The 16,142-nt window shown below is 43.0% G+C and overlaps 1 protein-coding gene across 7 annotated transcripts in view; it reads left to right on the forward strand.

Moving 5' to 3' along the window:
• The window catches only part of DMD (dystrophin), a 1,939,942-nt gene that overhangs the window by 1,793,160 nt on the left and 130,640 nt on the right, over positions 1-16,142 (forward strand). For 5 of the 7 annotated variants that reach the window (XM_045855895.1, XM_045855896.1, XM_045855898.1 and 2 more), the window contains one exon: positions 8,694-8,755. In XM_045855895.1, coding sequence (XP_045711851.1) covers positions 8,694-8,755 — 62 coding nt within the window. Of the gene's footprint in view, positions 1-2,930; positions 3,076-8,693; positions 8,756-16,142 lie in introns of those variants that run through there. The other 2 variants (XM_045855901.1, XM_045855900.1) reach the window with 1 other exon arrangement.

Raw genomic sequence — 16,142 nt, forward strand, 5'->3', positions numbered from 1 at the left:
AGGAGCTTATAGAATAAATACCCAAACAGCTCTCTCCTGCTGCCCTTTCATCTCCTGCGATAGGCCTTTCATCATTGCCTCCCATTGGCTGAAAGCAAAGGGAAGCCAGAAGGCAAGAGAGCCTGATTGATGCCATCCACAGAGGTCCAGCCCCCTGGGGCACAGAGAGAACGGAGAAGAGCAAAGGACAGACCTGGAGGGGAGAACAGGGGGATGTCCAGCACAGCCCCTTAGGTCAGAGAGGTGCTTGGTTTTCTGAAACACTTACAACACTTAAGTGGTTCAAAGACTGGAGTTTGGGGTATAGAAAAATGTATGGGGTCGCCTTCCCAGACCTTATCTCATCTCATTCTTTCCTTACCCCTATTTCTAGCAAATTCCCTATCCTCTGCTCTCAGCCAGCAACGAGATCGCTTATGAGCACACGAGGACAACACAGATCTTCCCCTGCAAATAAAAGGAGGCACGCCTGGCCATGGCGGCATGGCTCTTGCAGCCAGACCACCAAGTTCCAATCCTGGCACTGCCACATTCGTGCCAGGGGTACTGGGGACAAACGGCTCATGGTAGATTCTGGACGCAGGATTTCAACGTAAGGTTTTGTTTGGTGGCAGAGACTCACAGTCTTTCCCTGCCTGCGTTCACATCAAAACAGGAATGATAAAATAAGAGGAGGGGCTACTATAAATAAGCCATTAAGGTATTATCATCCATGGTATCACTATATAAATGAAGATACATAAGTTATGTTCCCTTCTTAATGCCTTTCCCTAATAAGCAAAATTCATGATCTGAATGAGTTGCTAACAGTCACGGTGATGCCCATGGCACTTCTTAATAATACTTTCAGTATTTAATTTTTTAAATAATATCAAGATTCAGGAACAAGTCTTCAAGTTCCTATAACTGTAGTCTAAAAAAGATCTTAAAGATCTATTTTTGAGGATTGCCATCTGTCAAATTTAAGGGAAAAAATCTGAATAGTGATTTTTTTTAATTTTCCATTCCCTTTTTCTAAATGGTTTCTAGTAGTTTCCTAATTGGACCCTGAGAAAATAGACAAGCTCTCATATTTTATAGAAACATATCAGAATTCCAGAATCTTGAGTAGGTAATTAAAAAGTGTAAAACAACCGAACCAAAAAAAAAAAAAAAAAGAAGAAGAAGAAGAGGCAATGCTGACTCACCACACAGGGGATGCAAACCTGGATTTGATTGATTTCTGATATTTACAAATGCCCCTGCTGTGATGTTTGCGTCTTTTCACGGAAATCAACATAAACAGTAATTGAAGTCCTTTGCCACATTGACACAGAGATTACATCACTGATCATTGCAAAGGCCTGCACTTGCTCATCCCAGAACACTTGTCCTCCAGTCAGAGAGAGGGCCAGACCCAGAATCTCCACTTCCACCCTGGGACAACCTGGCCGCAAGCGAATGGAGTCCTAGTGCGCCCCCCTCAGACCGTTTTAGCAGCTGCCTCCACAGCTCACTGGCTGAAAATCGCTAAAAGGCAGCACTAATGAATGTCTCAGTCTATCAGGCAAAATGCCTGAAGAAATGCCCTATTTGCTTTAAAATAGCAATACCGGTCATACCTACATGCACATGTCTTTCGTGATAACGTTTATATTTCCATTTGGTTTGTCAGGGAAGGGAAGAAACTGGGCTCTCCCTCTCCCTTTCGTTCTCGAACTTTATTTCTTGTCTCTTGTGCCACGCTGTAACAGACGGCAGAAGAGAGATTTCTGTCTAGAGTCCTTTCAGTTTTTATATTCCACAGGGAAAATGTTGAACGAAAAATAAAGGATATTTAAAGGGGGGGGCATGTTTTGAACTCTGCACTGAGGTGGCATGATCAGCCAGCAGAGAGAGTGAAAAGGAAATGGCTGAAAGAATATAAGAAAAGCAGGCCAGCAAAATAAATGGAGAAGGAGGGACAAAGAAACCACCAAAGGAGTTTATCTTAAGATACTCTTCGGACTTCAGTTGTAGATATGTGGGGGTTGCCAAAAATCCCCGTGCTAATGAAGGCTTTCTTCTCTTCAAAGTAGTTACAAGCTTGAAATAATTTTGCATAGTTAACCTGTGTCATCATATTGCAAACTCTAAGATTAGAAATACTGGATTTCTCTAGGCTGTGTAACTGTCCCAATCAAATCTTTCATTGGAAATGGTTTCCTTTTAGATTTCTCTCAAAGAATACTAAAAGACCAAACCGTGCCACCCCATTGGTGGCGGTGTTTTATTTCGACAGTCTCTAACCAGTGGTTCTCTAACTTCAGAGTGCTGCGTTTTCTGATTCAGGAGGTCTGGGCTGGGGTCTGGAAGCTGTCGTTTCTAAGAAGTTTCAGGTGATGCTGATATACTGGTTCCAGAACTACACTCAGAACCACTGCTGTGTCACAAATACACGTACAAATGCTTTTCAAGCAGCCCGTTTAGCTCCTGATGAGTGTAACCTGAATTTCAGGTCCTTACAGCCTCACCACTTTAATGTTCAATTAAGTGTGTGTGTTGGGGGGGGGGGGCGGGGGGAAGTAGAATTATGCTTACGATTTTTCTCTTTCATTCTCTAAAAGGAAAACTGAGTGGCCACACTTCATGGTCTGCGGTGAGGTCATTTGCACCTAGGTCATTTATTTAGGCAACAAGTAGTCTTACTGGAGGTTTTAAGGACTGCCAGCAGGGCGGTGTGTGCCTTCCAGGTTCCTGGGACTACCTTAAACCCCCTTCTCTGTTGTGCTTTCTTTTTCTTTTCTTTTTCCTTTCCGTTTGGAAAGTCCCGAGTGCGGGGTTTGCGGGAGTCCGGGTTCCCAGGTCGCTATTTGGGGGCGGAGCCTGGCCCGGCCCCGCCCCGTCTGTCCGCAGCGCCCCCTCCCCGCCCGCCCGCCCCGCCGCCGCCCGCCAGCCTGCCAGCCCGCGCCGGCTCCTCCGCAGTGCTTTCAGCTGCGAGCCTGGGCGGCGGCGGCGCTCGACTTTCGGGAGCCCGGCGGCTCTGGGAAGCTCACTCCAACGCTTGCCCTCCCCCGACCGCGGAGCACTTGCAGCCATGAGGGAACAGCTCAAAGGGTAAGTGCAACGCAGCCCCCTAGGATCGCCGCAGTCCGTGCACTTGTGGCACGAGCAGGGGGCAAGCCGAGGCGGCCAAAACTTGGGTGAGCGTGGCGGCTGGACCCCGGGCTGTGGGCGGCGGACGTCGGGGAACCTCTCCCGCGAGTCCCCGGCGGCGCCGCTGCAGGTGCGTCCCCCGGGCTTCTGTGGGCGCCGGGCTCGCGGGCAGCCCCCTTCCCCTGGCTTTGGGACGGGCTCGGAGAGGAGAAGCTGGTTTCCCACCGTACCCAGAGGGGACAGTGCGTTCCCCACGCGGGGATTGGGGCCGCTAGAGCTTCTACTCCTTTCCGGGCTGTCTGTGTGGACGTGAGCCAGACAGACTGTTCCTAAATCGTCGCTCGACCTCGCAGAAGGAAGAGGGGCGCGCGGCTCTATCTCCCTCTGCGCTGCAAGTGCCAAAAGGTCAACTTTCTGCCTGATTTCTTCTGAGAATTCCAACTGACATTTCCCTAGCTGCATTTTCCACTGTGTTCGTCTCATGCCCCAAGACTTGCAGAAATCAGGGGAAAAAAAGAAAAAAACAATCTAAAGGTTAGCATTCCAGGATTTGGCACAGAGGATCGAGGGTTGCTTTTTTTTTTTTTTCCTTTGACCTCTGGGGTTGAGTGTGGAGTTATTTCTGAGTGTCCTTCTCTCGCGTTTCTCCAGGTGTCTGTACTCGTGTTTAAGCAAAGTTTGTCATTCCGGATCCGATCGTGCCAAAGAAAAGGGCAGGATACTTTGTTTATTTCAGTTACATTTGAAGTTAAGTTTGAAGCTTAAATCGAAGGGCTTTAGTTGCCCTAGGGAGGCGTATTATTAATTATAAAACGCTTTAACGTAAAAATATCCATCTGATTGAGGTGGCCAACCAAAGTCTTTCAGTGAAATCTACATTCTCCCTTGGCCAACAAGCTCTTCCTGGTCTCTCTGCTTCTAAATCTTGTCACCTCTCCTGTCACCCCCTCATGCCCCTTCTTCTTTTGCTTAGATTTGTAAACATTTCCTTGTTCCCAATCCCCTCTTTGGAAGATACAGTTGTTCTTGGAGAAGCTGGAAGAGCCAATGAAACAACTTGGTGTATATGAAAGGTCTGTGACCCTTGATCACTGTGGAATTGGTGTCAGTTATCAGTGTTTGATCTTGCATTGGGCAGGACCCTGAAGTGAAATTGCTTTGGCCAAAGTTGAGGGCGGGTGGGAATTAGCCCTGAAAAGCAAATAGAACCCGGGAACAAGTAACAGCTGGAACAGTTACCAATGCAATCATCTTTGCCCTGGCTTGAGCCAAGCAGAATAACCTGCTAAATATCCCAGGGTAAAGAAATGGGGACTAGAACGGGATTTCTGATACTTTTATTGACACCCACCCTTCTTAACCCACTCCCCACAGTAGCAGAAACTTTTAAATAGATTTTCCCATTCCCACCCTGCCAGTATTCCAGCAGTGCCAGCCAAGTTCAACATTCAGCATGCAAATGCCAAGGTTCCTCTAGCAAAGGAGTCTGATCTCCAGATTAAAGGGAAATGGTGATTTTTGTGTGTGTGGATCAGTGGCCTCCAGATTATATAGGAAGCCAGATTCTAATCCTCTGCAAATCACAAGTGAACGCTACCTTTTTATATCGCTGCATAGCGATTACTTTCTCCCCTGGAAAGGAATGGAAAGATATATATATATATATTTTTTTAAAGGCAGCTGTTTGGAATATTTTCAGTACCAAATAACAGTGGTGGCAGAAGAAATCTTATTTTAATTAGGCAACTGCCATTTCCCGGCAAGAGCAGTAGAAATTTGTTACTTTTTGTAAGTGTTTAATGTTTGTTTGTAAGAAACTAAAAAAGCAATTTCAATAAGTCTGACTATTCCAGCACTGACAGCAGGAACAGCTCTGAGGCGGCAATAACCTTGCACTTGAAACTGAAGAAGGTGAGAGAAAATTTAAATTGTATTGTAGGAAATTAGGTCAGCCCTGGGCTCAGTAGAGTAACGCCTTAATTTCTTGTTATTGACAAGTAGGTGTTGCCGGTGGTCTTTTGTCACTTTCAGTGATTTTGTATTTTAATTTGCATCAGGTTCTTATCACAGCCTCAACAGGAGGGGAAAAGAGAGATTATTGAAGTTTGTACACATTACGAAAAGAGGGGAAGTCACAGTTTTAAGGAGGTTGCGAGAGGGGTATCTGATGCCAGGCTCTGGAAGCATCAGAGCCAAAATCAAGAACATTTTAAAGATTGTTTTCAGGATTATTTGTGAAGCTGGTCTCTGTGTTAATGTACACGTAGAATCGTGATCAGCACTGAGCATCACTGTTCTCCGGAAGACTGGACAAAGATGTACCCCACAAGCACAGGAACAGGTTTCAGAATTTCCTTTCTGCTTGGGCATGGTGTATGGGGAGTGCGCTTCCAATATGAAAAGTGAAGCGCAGAATAGAGACAGTTTCCAAAAATAGTCCCACCTACCTTTCCACCACCACCTCCCCAGCACAGCATCTTTTTCTATATTGTCTGTATATTCCAGGTGAACCTGAGCTGCTTCTCATGGAGTTACTGAGAATTCACTACTGTGTGTGAAGACAGACATAGAGTAATAACTAGAGCAGTAAAATCTGTGTTGGTCACAGCAGAACAATTGGTGTGGTTGTCCTGTAAGGTACAGTATAGATATGACTTATGCAGATCTGTGCTGAGCCGTTCATCCCGTTCATACTCATCTCTCCTGTCTATTTGGAGGGGGGGTGGTTTAATACTGGCTCACTAGGACGCAGCTTTCACCACAGATTGAAAATACCCACAGTGAAGTGACTATTTGGTTCCTACAGTTACCAAGAAGTCTGCTTGTTTCAGCTATGTTACCAATCACTTTTTAGCATTAAGCAATGAAACCATGGTTTTCTAGTTTTGAGCCTTAGTCCCACCCTTTATCTCTTCTTTCCACTGCGCTAGCTTCTTTTCCTTGGTACTGGTTTGCAAATGAAGTGAAACTAAGACTGCAAAGGTGAAATAGAAATCTGTTTTTCTAGTTACTTTGTCTTGCTTTAAAAAAAAAAAAGGTTTGTGTGTTGGAGGGGAAGAAGGTAAAAGAAGATTGGCTTTTGGATTTGTTGGAGGACATTTATCTAGTTTATTCGGGTTCCCCAGAACCACAGGTAGTTGGGACAGCACGTACCTAGAAAGGACCAGTACTTAATCTGGTAGCACTGAGGGGGACCTTCAGATTTCTTCCATCTTCCAGTAAAGGAAATTTCAGTGGAGCTAAGGACCATTGGAGTAAAGGATAATATCTAAAATGGCTTTTCAGAATTTTTAACCACTGGAAGCAATTCCTTAAATGAAGACAGAAATGTAACACTATCAACAGTCACGAGGGGGCTCTTTTTGGAGGGAGGGAGCTGCATGAAACCCTCATTCACTCTACGTTGGACTCTCCTGTCACTTGTATGCAAGTTTCCCTTTTCTGTCAGAATTGCATTTGGTACAAGTTATTTCTTGCCCAGGTTCCTCCGATTGGAAGTCCTTTTGCAGACGGTGGCCTTTCTAAGTGATTCTCTCTGTTAGATTTATCAGCTCAGACAGACATTTTCCTGCCCATGCATTGAAGATGCTGCAGTCCTCCCACATGTCACAGAGATGGGACGCTATTAGTCCTCAGTTTGTATAATAAGGGCCTGTGGATGTGGAGACATATGCTTTTCCCCTCTTCTCTCTTCCTCCCTCTCTTTGTGCTCACATATGAACGGCCTTTGGAAATGCCGAGACGCAGGGTGATCTCACTAGCCCATGACCTTTCCTTGCTGGACACTTGTATGTGGAATTGGTACACAAACCCAAGAACAAGCAACACTTTTCCCATGAAGCTGCAAGCTGCAGGCTCCTTGTGCATCGCATGTAAAATACTAGCCCCGCCCACCCCTTGTCCAGATCATAAACCAGCTTGGTCCCGACGGGCGTTCATGAAACCCCATAGAGCGTGGACTGCAACTTCTGCTCTTCTTGCTCTTCAACACCTGGATGTCATTCTGGCACATTCCCTCGACTGAGAAGCCACCGTCACACTCCTCAAATGCGAATTGTCTCTGTGGAAAAGTAGAACAGAAATGAACACGTTTGGGAAAAACCGCAACAGCCCTTCCCGAGTAAACAGCGCCCTGCTCGGTCACTGAATGGGAACTCGCAGCGCATTGTCCTTCCAAGTTGTAGCATTTGGGGAATTTCCACATGTTTTTGTGACGCGACTGTTTTCTTATTTCTCAAACCACAATAAATGTTTCTCCTATGTGTTTATGTTTTAAAAACAGAGGTAAATCACATCAACTGTTGGTTTTGCTCTCTATGGAGGATCTTAGGCTTGTCCGACTTGCCTATTTTTATCATCGACCAATAAAAGGTTTGCTTTATCAGTTAACTTGAGGGCCACACAATACAAAAACGACCATGTATGGAACATCAGAAGCTACCAGTCACTTATTTATATCAACTAATCCAGGTGAGCAGGCTTGCCCCAAATTTCACAGCTAGTAGGGCCAGGAGTCAAAAGCCAGCGCTAAGATTTAAAACCCAGGCTGAGGTCATGGGGCAGTTGCTGCCTCCCCAAACTCCTCTCTTTGTAGGTGAGGCCTGTGTACTTTCTGCTCCCCTTGAAGTGTCCGCATTTCAGCTCTTTCTCTTCTCGCCATCCCCACCCCTACCCCAAAGATTATGAATAGGCCCCGAGTATGGGTTCCGAAATATCACTCAAGGCTGCATTTTACTGGAAATATGATGCTATGGTGATTTATGTAGATGGGCCAAAGTAAGGAAACGTATATGTAGTTATCTCTCTCGGGTTTGTTCATGTAATTGAAGGAGGAACAAGGGTGGTTTGTTCTTTTTTTTTTTTCTTGGTGGCAGGAGCTGATAGCCGGCAACCACACTTAGCTAAGCTTCAAGAAATGGAAGAGACCGTGAATGCTCCATTCAGGCCCAAGTAAATATAGGAAAAGGTGCAGTGGCGTATAGCGTACCGATGTAAAAACACATTGTAAGAGGAACGGGAAGAGGGAAGGCGTGAGGCATTAGTCGGGCAATGGATGCACCTTGAGCTGAAGTGAAATACAGCTGTCACGGACGGGAGATGTGGATATGGAGAAGAAAGAATAATAGAAAAACATCAAGGGCGGTTAAAGCAAATGAGAAGTGAGGCAGTTTATTATTAAACTGATGTTCAGTGTCCCTCTTGGACAGAGTTGAGGAAGTAACACTCGTCACTGTCCTTTCTCAATGTTCCCCATTGGGCAGGCAAAGAATCCTGATTTTTAATCAGTGATTACATAACAAGGTCATTTTACCATAACAGAAGGGCAACTGACTTGTGGGCGCACAAAAAAAAAAAAACAAACTCTGGTTACCCAAATAATGTTCATATTGCTTTTACCTTTGAAAGCAAAGGTGGAGGCTTCTCTGCTTAGAAGATAAACATCCTACACTACAGGAAAGTCCTTTGAAGTACAGACGATGCCGAATGATTCAAAAGAAAACCTGGCCTTTCCCCCCACCCTCCTTTTCTCTACTATCTATTAGACATTCTAACGTCTCTCTTTGTATTTGATGTTTTAGCCATGAGACCCAAACAACTTGCTGGGACCATCCGAAAATGACAGAGCTCTACCAGTCTTTAGGTAAGGACGCGGCCATGTTTCTTCCGGGTTAAATGACAGATGGCTTTTAGCATAAAGTACATTACATGTAGTATGCAAATCCTTTGTTGTCTTAATATATCACCGGATTGTTTAAAGGGTGAAAATGACTCCTTTCTATCCCAAATTGACTGTCAGCTTTCTTTTTTTTTTTTCCCCCCCAGCAATTCCTTAAAAATAAGTTTTAGAATGTCATGGATTCCTGAAAATTCAACATACCCCAGCAGGCCCAAAAGTTCTTTGTAGTTTTCTTCACAGCCTAAAAGGATGGAAAAAATACTTGCGATTTATGGCAATCCCCCGCCCCCCAACAAGAAAGAAAACTCTTTCGAGTTGCTCTTATTGATTTCTTCCTTGCAAAACCAAGACATCATTTTGCCAAACCACAAATGTCGTGTGAAGGAATTTTCGGCAGTCTTTCCAGTGCTTATAATTCCTAAGCCTGTCAGGTCATCCTTGTGAACAGTCAAATGACTTCTCTCCTATGGCTTGTCCTGTGTTTGTGTGAGAGCCTGACCATTCTGCTTTTATTTAAAAATATATATTGATTGATTGATTGAGAGAGAGAGAAAGGAAAGGGAAGAGAGAGAAATATAGATTTGTTGTTCCACCTATTTACTCATTAATTGGTTGATTCTTGTATATGCCATGACCAGGGATCGAATCTGCCACGTTGGTGTATCGGGGACGATGCTCCAACAAACTGAGCTACCCAGCCAGGGTGTGACTGTTCTTTTTACTCTCATAACTCGGATATTTTTTTAAAGAGATACACAACCTCCAAATAAGGGAAACTTCAGTCTTTTTCATGATTGATAAAACCCCACTCTATACCATTTAAGTTCTGTCTGGAATACCCTGAAATGAATTCTGTTATGTCACAACTAGTTGTTTGTTTTTTTAAATAATTTTTAAAAGATTTTATTTATTTATTTTTAGAGAGAGGGGAACAGAGGGAAAAAGAGGAGGAAAGAAACATTGATGTGCAAGAGAAACATCAATGCATGTTGCCTCTTGCACGCCCCCAACTGGGGACCTGGCCCACAACCCAGGCAAGTGCCCTGACTGGGAATCAAACCGGCGACCTTTCAGTTCACAGGCGCTCAAGCCAGTGAGCCATACCAGCCAGGGCTTGTTGTTTTTCATGAAAAATAGTTATGTGTTCTTTACTACTAAAAATTTTTAACTCTGCTTTTTTTGTGTGAATGGATATATCTACAGATAAAAATGCACTAGGTCAACTCTTTGGGTTTCAAGTTATGTGACAAGGCTCATGGGACTCAAGATGCTGAAACATATATTCTGTATACATAAATGTATGTGGACTGTTTAAGTGTATATGTCTGTCTGTAGCTATTACTACCTTTCAGAGGTTCCCATCAGTTAATGAATTACAGCTATAGAGACATTAGGGAATGGGGTGGGAAACATCCAAAAAAAATAATTTTCTTAAACTTCATCTAAAATGATATAAGTTATTTCTAGAAAATCTGAAAAATACAAATCAGCAGCATGGAAAACAAAAGAAGTCACATAATCCCAGCCAGACTCATTACATTTCAGGTAATATTTTGTTGTTTCGGTCAGCAGTGTATACGCACGTGTTCCCACACCCCCCCCCCACCCTTTTAAAATGTAAACAAAATGGGAATCAGCTAAATTTTAAGTGCTACATTTTCAGTCCCTACCGATTGTTTCTGGCTTATAATACTACACTGTTTAGACCACAGGTGGAAAACTGGAATGCGTATATTTTGGCAAATGGGAAGAAAATGGAGAGTCCATCTGAAGTGGGCTGTGCTGGGCAACTGGGGGTCCCGGCCTGGTGCTTGTGGGACTTTGGGTTTTTCAAGAGAAACTAGACATCTGTCAATAGAGAGCTAGTTTTTAATCTTGTCTGTGGGCCTCCTGATTATAACCTCTGGCTTACAGAGACTCAGCCCACTTGTAATTTCTACTCTAATCGCAGTGATCTCTAGTTGTAATCTTTTCATTTACTTTTATTGGGGAATTATTATTGTAGGGTCAATACTGTGTCATTGTTTTTTAGTTTAAAAATATACACAAGCTAACAAATAAAAAAGAAGACCAATCCCCTATAACCCACCTCTTAGACTTAACAGATGTTTAATAATCTAGTAGGTATCTTTAAAACTTTCTTTCTGTACACACCTTTTTACAAAATGTGATCATTCTGTTTTATAATCAGCTTTTTTTTTTCACCTAAAAGTAATTCACCATGGCCATATCTCCATTTCATTGCCTTGTGTTCTCTACCAGCTTATTTTTAATGACTCGATAATGAGAAATCACAAACATGGTTATTTAAAAGCTAATTGACAATTGTCAATGAATAAGCGTTTCTACCTTCAATAAGCATTAAATACACTTTTATCATATTTCTAAAGTTTTCTCAGGAGGTGGGATGTGATGGTAAATGCAAAGCTAACTGGTAACCCAGCATGTTTTATACTCTTGGGCAAATCACCTGACTTTGGAACCTAGTGCAATTATGCAGGGGAACCTAGAGCTCATCTATTCCAAACTCTTTCTTGGATGAAATCAACTTAATAGAGCTAATTTACATATAATAAAATGCAGCCATCGTAAATACCTGGTCAATTCCAACCCCCTTTGAAAATCTGGCTTTTGCTGTCTTAATAACTAACATTTTGGAAATGAATTAGGTGCCAGATTTCTTTTTCAGCTTTCAGAACTAATAATCCAGTATTTTTGTTACAGTCAAGTATTACTTTTCTCTACTGGTGACTCATCATTTAACACATGCATGCACCAGTGTCTGTTGTGTGTGCTACACGTGTAACCTGTCAGCGGCCAGCACGCATGGAGGGTGGTGTCCACTGCCCTGCTTCACAGGGAAGCAAAGTCTGGTGCAGGGGAAGCATTTGTCAGGACTACACAGCCGTAAGGGGCTACACTGGGGTTTGCCCTGGGTCTTCTGTTATTTTCACTTTATCTCATTGAGTGTATTAGCTTAGAAAGGTATGTCCATGTAGGTTACCATGCACCTGCTACAAATACATACAAATTGACAGTTTCACGTATGGATAGACAGTTACTTGAATGGTGTTCCTGGAGCAAACCACCATATTTCCAGCAATAATATGGGGGGTTCCTGGACAGCAGGCACTCTGCCTGTCACTGTTGCCAGCTGTACATGGAGTGATTGATTTAGTTTGTCATGTGTCTACATCCGTAAGGTAACCTACAAGATTAAGGACCATTGCTGCCCTGCTCACTCCCAAGCTATAGTGTTTCAAAGTTGAAATACAAGCATAAGAAATCTTTAATTTCTTTTTCATTGCTATATATTATATTTTTTTTTTGTCAAGAGGTTATCCATTTAGGTCTAAGTTGCTATTCTGAGCTGGATGAAATGGTTCGAAGCCTTCCATTGCACTGAATTCATGAAAGATATCATGGAAGCAAAAGTGGTGTCTCGTGTGTTAAGTGGTTTAGACCATACTGGGTGGGTCCCGCTCCTAATGGAACTTGAACCTGTCTGTGGTGACATGTTCAGAATATCAAGACGTGGCCTCTCCACCATACCCCCCTCCCCACGTCAGACATATCTCTACTGTGGAAACTTCGGTGGTTCATAATATGCATGAAATGTCAGACACTCCTAAATATGCCCACTTCTGAGGAGGTTTCCATAGTCTGATTTGCCAAAATCCCCAACCAGCCTGTTCAACACTCTGTTACCTGCCGGCTCAAGTGTTTCCCCTTTCCTGTGGTCCAAACAGCATAGGATCAGAAGCCACACACATTTTGTGAGGACTGAAAAAGTGGCACTTCAGCATTAAATGATGGGAAGACTGCAGTATTACTTGAAATGTTCATGTTGGAGATCTCTAGTTAATAGCGTTCCAGCTGATTTTTTTCATTCTTTCCCCAGTTTTCTGCAATGAATTTATATTATTTTTTTAAAGATTTTATTTATTTATTCTAGAGAGGGGAAGGGAGGGAGAGAAAGAGGTAGACAAACATCAATGTGTTGTTGCCTCTTGAATGCCCCCTACTAGGGACCTGGCCCGCAACCCACCCATGTGCCCTGACTGGGAATCAAACCAGTGACCCCTTTGGTTCACAGGCCAGCCCTCCATCCACTGAGCCACACCAAGCAGGGCTGAGTTTATATTATTTACAATTACGTATGTAGCAAAAAAGCTTCATCATCAGAACTCCCTATTCCATTCTTCAGTAATTTATTAATCAGTGAGCACCTGTGACAGAAAAACTACCATAGCAACACACACACAGACACAGGACTGATGTTTAAATGCCCTGATTCCATAGACTTTCTTGGGTAAATTTAAACACAATGAGGTCTCATGCGTTGTTACTCTCTAAATAGGTCCATTCACAAAAAAAGTAGGCTTAAAAATCTTCAGTGCTAGAGAAGACATAGTTAACCTTTTGGGGTTTTCTAAGAAATGTAAAAATTCATTCTAGATTATTACCAATAGGTCTAAAATGGGTTATCTTTTGAGTGAACTTTTATCAAATGTTAAAAAATTTTAGTTTTTCCCTTACTTTTAAGCTGTGTCTCCAGTGGAAAAATTCCAAGTTATGAAGGGAAAACATTGTCAGGCTCCCACACAAACACACAACATAGTAAAGAAATAATGTTAATGTTCACAGTGAGTACCTGACCATCGTCAAGAATTTGAACGTTGGAAGTTCTCCAGAAACTTGTGTACGCAACAGTAACTGTTTGGTGGAAGCATTGTCTTGTTTTCACAGGAAAGAAATCAATAAGAATAACTCGAAAACAGTTTTCTTTCAACATTTTTTTCTGACTACCCCCACTGTGGTGGGGCGAATGGTATATAAAACCCAGTTTCCCACATCTATTTTTATGTGGGCCTCGGTATCCTTCTGTTTAAAATAAGGGCATTGGACAAAAGCGTCTCCAGAATTTTGTTTATCTTTCTCTTTCTTTGGGCTGAGGTTGGGGCAGGTTGCTTCCACAACTTGCTGCGATTATAATTTTTCAAGAATTACCTTTGGCTGACTCTGCAGACAAATGGGTTTCTAAAAGTTGAATCATTTCTATTTTTAAAAATGCGCATTCTGGGAAAAACAAACATCAGGGAGGAGAATTCCGCTGCCCATCTGAGTCTCGTACAGTCTTATAGGCTGAGCCAGACAAGCTGTTATCATGTAGCGGAGCCCTGGAGATATTTCCCACAAGCCCCCTGAGCCATCCATTAGTGGTTGAGAAGGCTTCTTCTTCATCATTTCTTTGAAGTAAGAACATACTCAAGTCATGAGGTGAATTTCGGGTTTCTTTTAGCATCTTTACAAATGGAACTGGAAAGATTGTTGCTCTAATAGGCTATCTTGGTCATTGAAAACGGGAAGCCCCCAAAAGGCATTTACAAAATCGCTAGGTGTTAGTGCCGTGCTCGGAAGTTTATTTTTAAATACTTACCTAGTGTTGATTTAGATGAGGTGCTATTGTGTAATGAAAAGCCTGCAATTCTCTCCCCGTTGCTGTCTCGATTCTGAAGTTCATCACTGAAATTTGTATCAACATTTTTTTAAAAGCCCCCTCCCCACACATATATTGTATGTGCTGTTTAAAGATACTTGAAGTATTTCTGCGTCTGTCTTATTGGAGTGTATTCATTATAAAAACAATAAAATCTGTGCAGGCGCCCTCCACAGCCCCTCTCTGAACTACAGTAGGAGGTGTTTACATTAGCGATACCAGCATTACAGCCCCAGAAAAGCAGTTTGCTAAGGAGACACCTAGATAAAAATAGGATAATGTGAAGAGACAATCGCTTAGCTTCAGAAGGTGAACTGACTTTATTTCTAATCATTGACTAAAATCTAGATGCACTGTATGATCTGAGATGACTGAACCCAATTTCCATTGCCTTCATCGAAGCCCCTTCAACCAGCGGGATTTCCCCCCTGGGAGTGTTGGTTCACCTGCAGTCTGGCATCCTTAGAAGGATCTTGCCCCTCTAATCTGTTGCCCAAGTTTTGGCCCTCACTATTCATGATTCTCAACCGAATGATGCATAAGCGCTAACTTTTCAAAAATAGACTTATGAGTGTGTTAGGAATTCTCAGGTAAAGTGGTCTTACAACCCCTTGTGATGGAACATCTTTCCTTCAACACGTGACGCTGAATCTCCTGTCTGTTGCCGGAGAAGAGCTTCAGAAGGTTAAAATGAGGGTGTAGCTTTAGGGTCCTGTAGATCTGAGGCCGGTGTGATTCTTCAGCAGTCTTAGTTGAGAGGACTAGTTAAATCCTAGGTAAAGTCAAGAAGCTAAGAGCTTCTTCAAGATGCATGAACATCATTAATAGATAATTACATCTGTCAGGACAGAAGTTAGAAACACCACTGTCAAAATCCTGTACCTCTGTCCTCGGTTTGCCAAGGGGAAGGAGAATAGGAGAGCTTATTCTCCCTCTGTTTTGATAGGCTTTCTACATTCTATTAAGTGTTCCCTCCTGAGGATGATCCATGATTAGCAACTGGATTCTGGATTAGCAATGGCATTCTGAATGACGAACTTCTTTTGCATCGGGAGCTGATCCTATTGCTTTGCTCAATGTATATTGTCAACTCGACTGTTTGCAACGAAGCTAGTCAACATTTAGCCCATTCCTTTCCTTGTCTCTTGTTCAGGTTCCTTAAGTATTGCCAAGTATTAAAACCTCTGCCTTTACATTTTTCGCTAGAACAATGCCTTGAAGTGGACAGAGTACTAAAATGCAGATGCCAGCTTGGGTGCGACCTTGAGCTAGTCCTTTGCTTTCTCTTGGTCTTTGATTTCTGACTTAACCAGATTGGGCAGTGACCTTCCATCTCTAAATGTGTGGCTTTGATTGAACTGCTGGTTAGATCAGGACTTGGGTTTATGAATGCTGTGCCCAACTCTCCAGCTTGACTTCATCACCACCAGCCTTGAAGATATCAATACTAGGATCTTCGCATTTATAATCATTGCACTTTCATTTGTATAGCCATTTACAGTGTGCCAAGAGTTTGCAAAAAGAACTGTGTTTCATCCTTAACACAGCTGTAAGTGAGGTATAGAGCTGGTACATGACCTGAATTTGCTATCAATTTTAGTTTCAGATCTCTGTCCTACCATGCCTTTGAGTAGACTTCCTGGTTTTGATCTGGAAAGTAATGCTACCATATCAGTGGGTAGGGCAACTTTTTTTTCCTTTCTATGTGGACTTGAGCAGGCTGGGGCTCCAGACTTGCTTGGACTTCTCCATACTGACACACTGGGTAGAAGATAAGGGACTGCCCTGGCTGTTGTAGCTCAGTGGATTGAATGCGGACTGCGAACCAAAGTGTCCCAGGTTCGATTCCCA

This window comes from Phyllostomus hastatus, unplaced genomic scaffold (genome assembly GCF_019186645.2).
Source record: "Phyllostomus hastatus isolate PE091 unplaced genomic scaffold, TTU_PhHast_1.1 phas_scaffold_12, whole genome shotgun sequence".
Taxonomy (NCBI): Eukaryota; Metazoa; Chordata; class Mammalia; order Chiroptera; family Phyllostomidae; genus Phyllostomus; species Phyllostomus hastatus.